The sequence below is a fragment of the Crocodylus porosus genome, unplaced genomic scaffold (assembly GCF_001723895.1).
Source record: "Crocodylus porosus isolate Cpor-Errol unplaced genomic scaffold, CroPor_comp1, whole genome shotgun sequence".
NCBI classification, from domain to species: Eukaryota; Metazoa; Chordata; order Crocodylia; family Crocodylidae; genus Crocodylus; species Crocodylus porosus.
The window spans coordinates 28,697,341-28,705,606 of record NW_017728917.1 but is presented as its reverse complement, the minus strand read 5'-3'; the positions used below and the strand labels follow the sequence as shown (position 1 = coordinate 28,705,606).

At 35.9% G+C, this 8,266-nt stretch overlaps 1 protein-coding gene and 1 long non-coding RNA gene across 2 annotated transcripts in view; one reads left to right on the top strand and one right to left on the bottom strand.

The window, feature by feature from the left end:
* IQSEC1 (IQ motif and Sec7 domain 1) overlaps nucleotides 1-8,266 on the bottom strand; it is a 321,727-nt gene that overhangs the window by 268,401 nt on the left and 45,060 nt on the right. The window contains exon 3 of the mRNA XM_019536964.1: nucleotides 2,906-2,950. Within this exon, the coding sequence (XP_019392509.1) occupies nucleotides 2,906-2,950 (45 nt within the window). The remainder of the gene's footprint in view (nucleotides 1-2,905; nucleotides 2,951-8,266) is intronic.
* LOC109311354 overlaps nucleotides 1-8,266 on the top strand; it is a 48,355-nt gene that overhangs the window by 30,476 nt on the left and 9,613 nt on the right. The gene's annotated exons all lie outside the window — the stretch shown is intronic.

Sequence of the window (8,266 nt, the reverse complement as noted above, 5' to 3'; positions counted from 1 at the left end):
CAAGGCAGGGGGTCGGACTAGATGATCTACCTAGGTCCCTTCCGACTCTAGCTACTATGAAACTACTATGAAACTATGAATCTTTGCCATGGAATATGTTTATAGCTAAAACTGAATCGAAGTAATAATCTGGGCCTACAGTCCTTAAATGCAATTAAGATAAGCATCTGGCCGCCTGTGTTCATACATACATACATACACATACACACGAGTCATGATCTTACAGATGCACAGTGGCACGTATTCAGAGCTGTTCATATCTTCTTGAAGGACAGATCTGTTTTTTCCTGGTTGTACAGCAAGAATATGATACCAGAGGAGGTGTAGTCCCTGAATGGAAATGAAGAGAGTACAGCTCTCCCAAAAGTTTGTCTGATGGGGCAATTAGTTGTCTTAAAGAAATAAAGTGCCTTATTTGATTGGTCAGCCACTGGCATATTTACTTGGTCAAGCTTATGCTGGTTTTATATTTAATAATAAAAATATTTATGTTGCTGGTACTTAAATTTTGAAAACTAAAGCTTAGAGAACTGGCTTCAAGGCTCCCAAGTCAGGTTTATGTCTCTTACTAAAATACACTAGTTTTTGCTAGTTATATCTCCAATATCATTTAAACCTGAAACAAAGATTTACTATCTTACTACTAGCTTTGTATCTCATATTGTCATTTTTCTAACACATTTTTGATTAATTAATACACATGGAATTCTGAAAAAAGAACAAAATGTAGTTAGTTAACATTTCAGAACAGCTTGTTTTTGTTTTGCATTAGGTTTAAAAAAAAAGAAAAAGAACAGTACAATCTTGAAAAATGAGGTATACTTTGTCTTAGCTAGCTTTGGAAAAACAGACAAAATCCAATACTGTATTCCTATGTTTAAACACATAGTAAACTACAAAATTAACCTTTATTGGTTAAAGAAATAGAATGCATCTTTTATTCTCCCTGTTCCATGCTGCACTTTGTTCAGGAATCATAGAAGGAGGAATGGGATTGAAAAAACTTTAGTGGCAAGGTTACATCTGCAAAACTAAAACCTTAGCAGGGTCTCAGTCCAGATACCATTTTACCCTGATCTCTGAAGCTCAGTATGATTCCCCATGTTCTTTACAAATCTTAACTTGCACCAGTGACAGCTTTGTTGAAATACAGCATTTACCCTTGAACAATGTGAATGCCTGGACATAGAGTTTGGGTAAAGTGTAGTGGCCAGAAGAGGGACAAGCCCTAATGTCTCCAAAAATAACTATAGATTTCTGGCAACAGAGGGTTGGAAGGGACCTCCTGGGCCATTGAGTCCAGTCCCCTGCATTGAAGCATCTGGTGATGAAGATGCTGTAACACTGTCAGATAATTGTATGACTATTATTTGAAATTCAAGGAGGTACATCAGGGAATCTCTAGCTGACAGCATCTTTCTGTGGGGAGGTTCAACAAACAAACCTGAAATTAAACATAAATCTTGTAAAACAATACAACAGAACAATGCCAACCCCATCTGTTATTTGGCATGTGTATTGTGACTTTAAAAGTCAATGGACATAAATGAATAAACTGGTCTAATTTTAAAGAATTGGGGAATTTGTTTATTAAAAAATGGTAAGAAAATATGACCATATGTCTTTCTGCTCATGGCACTTCTGATACTCCCAGTGCCACACTGTCTAATCATTAATTTATTATGGCAAATGTCAAAAGAGAGAGATCTATTATAAGTGGGACTGACTCTCTTCATAAGAGGATTCTCTGTTCCTTTTTCTGGCACAAGAAGAACTAAATCTTACATTAAATCTGCCACACTTCCAAAGATGTACATATTTTGGAGTAAAGTTTGCTGCAATGACTTTCTGGTAATTCCCTCCTAGAGAAAGACACATTTCAAGCAACCACAGGGATTGGCTGTGCTAAAGCAAGATTGCAGAAAAGTAGGGAAAAGACAGTCAGAGACTGTACCTATGAGTGATAATTCAGTCTGGAAAACTGTGCGCCAATCTACCCATCATGATGTGAATGGAACTAGTCAGGACCGACCATTACCCAAGTGCTATTATGCCATGCTAAAGGACAGAGAGGGGATAGGGTAATTTTACTGGGATTTTGCATTTTATGAAACTGTAGTCATTCACATCACTTTGCTAACAAAAGGGACAGCTTTTGATTAGTTTCTTCTTCAAGCGAGGGTAATCATAGTACCAGCAGGAAACAATATTTTGGAGGTCTCAAAACAGACCTCCAAAAAAGGCAGGCTCTTTCCAAAACAAAACATCACCTTTTTTTTTTTCCTCCTTTAAGAGGAAGTGATTTTTTCCCAGCTTAAATCAACGAAAAAATGCGTCTTTGATGCATTCTTTAATGATGGGAGAACATAAAGGGTGTTCCTTTAATATCTAATCTTAATGTACTTTTCCAAACTAAACAGAGTGATCAAAGTAAAATTTCTAGTGCTGCAAAGATTACACAAAAGCACCTTTTGATATTTATGCATGTGCTCCTGTTAGAATGCTGAGCCAGGGGAAAACCACAGGAACTTAGCTGCAATCACCACCACCATTCATTAAAAAGCAGTTCATAACCAGCATGAAAGGACAAATATCCTTTTGAAATAGGTTGGGACTTCACAGGAATTAGTATTTTCACATATGTATCTGGACACATCTATATGTACAAATCGACACGCACATGTGGGAGTGTGAAACAGAAAGAACATGAATGCAATGTGTTTAATACTAGAGACTATCAAACAACTTGCATTTTGAGAAGGGGAAAGTCGTCCTCTCTTTGATACTATGTGACAAATCCTTAAATTAAGCTCTTCCTTGTAATGTATAATAAGGTAATATTATGCATAGTTTGAATTTTGAATACAACTGAGGACTGGTTAATATATATAGTATGTTACAGTACCTGAGTGGATCAGTAGAGATGCTGCTTCTTGTTTCCAACGAAGTCCTGAGATAGTAGCAAAAGAATAAAGTTACAAAATATTAAAACTATGATTTGACAAACTGTTAAAAAACATAAATTAGAAAATGTTTGAAAACTCTTGGTTTTTTCCTTTGGCTTTGGTTGATATTTTTGTGGCATTTATAACTATATACTTAAAAAAAGAAATTATGGATTTATATAGGAAAATAATTAAGAGCTAATTCTGACATACAATGGCATACACTGAAGAAACGTATAAAGATAGGTAGAATTTTTTATTATATTGTTATACTAGTTTATTGTATTGATATTTCAGTAACATAAAAGCACAGCTAGAAGGCTTGTGAAATATACAGTATAAGCACTTGAAATTCATATATGCACATAAATTTCCATTTCACTACAACTGGCTGAAAATACACTGGTTGGAAGCAACCTTTTAAAACTTTTGTTTTTGTCAACATTTCCCACAAAAAAACAAGTTTTTAGAGGAGATATTGACATGGAAACCAAAACAGTGCTTTGGTATTTGCAAAAAAGTTTTCAAAGTATTTTCATTTCTGAAAACTAAGAACATTTTTAACCATACATCAAAATGTTAAGCAACAACAAAACTTGGTCTCTGGGTTTTCATTAAAAATAGGGTGAGGTAAACTAAATTTTTTGCAACTACTGATTTCAGTGAAAAATATTTCCATTAAAATTATTTTTGATGAACATTTCAATCAGCTCTACTTTTTCTGCCAACTATGTTAGAGACGGAGGAACCTTTATTACCCAATTGTCTTTAATACATAGCATACTATTGTTTTATGCCCTCCAGCTATCCATAAATTTTTACTAGAACAAGCATTTCAAAAGACTACCCTCTACTTTTTGGACTATTGCTGAGCTATTAGCAGTGAAAGTTAGAGCTCATACATGCACCAGTAATAATAGCTTAGATACTTAGAAGAGAAGACACTAATGGACACATATACAACATCATTTCTAATTTAGCCTAAGTGGTTAAACCTTTGTCAGCTTCAAAAACTGCATAAAGATGAATCAAAACATATGTTCTTCTCCAAGGTCACAACATTCTCTGTACTACATATCCGAATTACCCTGTTAAATTAAATGTTTGGGTGTAAAAGTTTTTATTGAACTTAAAACATCCTACCAGCAAACAGCAAAATTAAGTCTGTTTTAGTCTATGCACAGATTTTATTCCTATTCTCTCAGTTTTAGAATTGCCTGTGTGCGGAAGTCCCAGTGGTACATGAGGGAACTTAGAAAAGAGCAGATAAAGAAGGGGTCACAATGTGAATTAACTAATTATATTAATAAACAAGTAGAACTGGGTCATACTGTTTGCTTGTGTGTGCTGACAGGGGAATAGCTCCTTTCATTCTCAACATGTCCACTGTGCAAAGATATCACAGCTACAGAAAACAAGAGCACATGCTAAATCTTTTTTACTACATTCCACTCAGACATTCTGCTTTCCTCTGCGGATTGCTACTACAGATAAAAGGAGGGCATTTTGCCCCAAAGGCCGCCCTAATTATGTATTTGCTGGCTTTTCAAACTTTGTATCAAACTTTTGTTATTATGTTTATTGGAACAGTCAACACTTGCCAATTGCCTTAGGTAACCAAATAGCTTTACCTCAGCGTTGATAGTCTTCTAGCTCTTCCCTATAAGTAAGGTGTAAGGTTTAGGGGTAGGTTACTGCAAGTACGAAGGTAATCTTAGCTAATTATCCAAATTTCAGTTAACACATTTTATGGATAACGCTGAAGTATTAATTATTTGTGTGCACTCCTGATGAGCAAGGAGATTGCATTTAGTTCATTTTAAAACGTAATTTGGTGATGGTGGGCAGAGAAAACAGGATGCAAATCTTTACAGGTTGTTATAAAACATTATCCCAACAATCATAACAACTGCTTCATGTATTTTAAAATTGTGTTTAACTTGTTTAATTTATTCTTATCCATTTATATGCCAGTAATTTATAAACAGTCAAGCTGCCCAAGATAAACTTTTGATTGTACAAGTAAGATTTATAAAAGCATAATTCAAATTGCATTAATTACATCGTATTTACACGGGTTTGCTATAAAGTGATTGCCCTTTCTCAATTTCAAACCTGAGTCTGTTAATATGTTAATAGTAACAATAAGGACTTTTTGGGGAAAGGAAGGAAAAACATAGCAGCAGAATGAATATGAAATTCAGCTCTGCGAGGAGCAAACCATATTGTCCAAGTGGCTTTTAACTACATAACATACATGGTATTAAAATGGCTTTTTAAGAGCTTTTTCCACCCCATAATTTGTTTGCTTTCAGCACAGTCCAGGATTGTGAACAGTAATGAATTTTGAGGAGGTGGCTTACATATGTCTGCCTGGTGGTTCTTTGTTAGTTTGACAATTAAAAGGGTGAACTGAATTTACTTGTAATTAAGTTTACTACTTAACACAGTCTTCATGTAGAAGCATTAGCCTGCTCTGTCAATATGATGGTCTTATTTTTATCAGAATATTTTAGAATTTGTATTAACAGTTTGGGCCCTACTTACTATAAATCAATATTTAACAGACTCTCGGCCTCTTTGTGCAGTGACAATATGTTGTGAATAAAGAGATGGTAATGAGACACCAAGCCACACTGATTAGCCTGCGGCCCCAGTAGAACCTTGATTGTACAGAATGACATTGAGCACGTTGTGACCTCGGGGACTCAGTATGCAATCACAAACAACAAGAGTACAGATTCATTAAAAATAGCACTTTTTTTCATAAATGTAGCCACAGAAAAGGTAGGCTCTCCACATAATTAAGAACCTGAGACTCAGGAGGAAGATGCACTTAAGGCACAGCATTATCAAAGATTTATAAACTCTTTCTACTGTATGGCAAGTTGGTTGAAAGGATCTTTTTGTACTGGGTTTAATTTTCTAGAAACATAGCTGCTAACATCACTTCAGCTCCACCAGTAGTAACAATGTTGGAAGGACTTGGTAACTGCTTTGGACACCAAGTTATCCAAGGCTGCTCAAAGAAGATCTAATCAATTTGGTAGCTAAGACAGCTGCAGTAGCTGGCAGCCAAGATATAAAGAGGCTGCTGGCACTGCCAATGCCAGAAGTGTTGAAAGTGTGTTAGTAGCAGTGAAAAATATTTAGAAAATTTTGCTTTTAGCAGGTTTTGGTGGAGCTGGATAAGCCGCTAGAGGCTTATACAGACATTGAAAATAATGACAGGACAGAGTCAAAACTGGTAAACTCCCCTGTGACTCCCCTGACACCAAACAGTCAGCACCAAACAGTGCAACTTCCGGGGGGGGGGAATCAAACAAAAAAACTTGAGGTGGGAGAGGGTGGAGTGCTGGATGGTAAGTCCCGACACAAGAAGAAACTTCTCTAAAGAAATATCCTTGCAGCAATATAGTGAATGGCTACAGAATGAAATCCTGTGGGGAAGTTGGGCATTATTTCTTTTGCTATATAAAAAGACCAGCAGGACCAACTTGCAAAAAAGGCTACAGAGACTTCAGCAGTAATTATAAAATCACTGGATTAAGTAGAAGAAATCAAAATGGAGACAACAAAAAGAGAAGGCTATATCAGAAACTAAGCCCACAGATATCTGAGAATCACAAATAGGTGTATTACTAAGGAGCAATAAGCAAACTGAATGATATGGCAACTAGACTAGCCGAAAGAGTAGCAAGAGCAGACAGAAAACAAGGCAGAGTGGGGCGAAAAATTCTGGTTAAATATTTTATTGGTTTAAAGCTTATTATTTGTCACTTTATGCTGAACTTGAAGCATATTTTGCATTGAGTCAAACAAAACATCTGGAAAAAAATTGTTTTGGTGGATGGGTTTCATCTGGGTGGGGAGGATGACAGACCATTTCAAGTTATGTCCAAATGAACACTGGAAAAACATTTCCACAACTCTAATGAAGAGGAACCAGCTAAAAGAACTTAATAATACTATTTGCCAATTCCAGAGTAATGCATTTGGTCCAGTATATCTGTAGGTCAGAAAGAAGACAAGTTCATGCATTTCCCAGGATAAAAGCCATTACAATAAAGGTGTTAGATAGGCTAAAGAATAGTGGGAAATATTTCTTGCATATGGAAAAACTAAATACATTTCTCACCATGAAAGCTATTATTAGGCTGTACAATAAGCTCCCGAGTGTGGTACCAGTGTGATAACACTGCTCTATTAAGCCCTGAAATTGCACTGAACAGTAGAAAACATATTTTAAGATATTCCTGCACTTTTCAGGAAAAGAACAAGATAGAAAAAGACCTGTTAGGCTTTCTCCAGTTTCTATATTTCTGTCCAGGATGCAAGGGCCTTTTAAGTCAGGAGTCAGAGAAGTCTAAACTGGTTTTAAAATTGAGTCACTGGAAGATGTTATGTTGTATGTGCAGATTCAAACTGGATCACTGTATGGACTGCAGTTTTAAGGCTGGCACAAAGGAGTGTGTCCAATTTGGTTTTTCTGACCTAACCTGTTCAATAAGGAGCTGAGTGGTAGGTGCAACAAGTAGTTATGGAGCCATTTCTGAGGCTAAAAGAATCATAAAAAGATTCATTTAGATAACCCTTAATTACAGTATAAAACTTTGCACTTTTACAAGAGCAAAGTGAAAATATTCTAATAAGCCTCCATTATATCATTTCCTTGTACAGGCAGAAATGGTACTCAGTCCTATTATCAAACCGGATACTGCACCAGGCAGTCTGTCTAATATTCAGACAAGACACTCAGATACTGGTGCTGCCTTTATCCTGTGTGTTATCCAGTTTCAAAGACTCAGCAGGTAAATAAAATGCCAGCTTGAGGATTCTGCCCCAAAGCATAGTGTGTGGCCACAGGCTGTAACACCTGCTACTAAACAGTATATATATTACTTAAACAGTTATGTAATAAACATATCTGAATATGTAGCTGAGTTTCTGACATTCAATAAATATAGTTTAAAATATACATTTCCAAAGGTTTTGTTAAATAAAAAAAATATACATTTGAATTATGGTCTATGGAAATTTTCAGATGACAAATAATCCTGGCCAGAAAACTAGCTTTCTAGCAAAATTAAACAATGGCTTAAATTTTATTACCAGTATTAAATCATTTATATTAAAGCAGCATTCAAAGGTCCCAGATCAAATTGGACCTAGTACAAGCACAAATGCTAGAGAGTTTTCAATCTATATTGGTCTTTATCTTCAGTGACATACAAGGGATACTCTAAACATCATTAGTGATCTGTCAGTGAACAGACAGTTAAAACGACGTGGGCAGTGGGGTTCCGCAGGGCTCGGTCCTC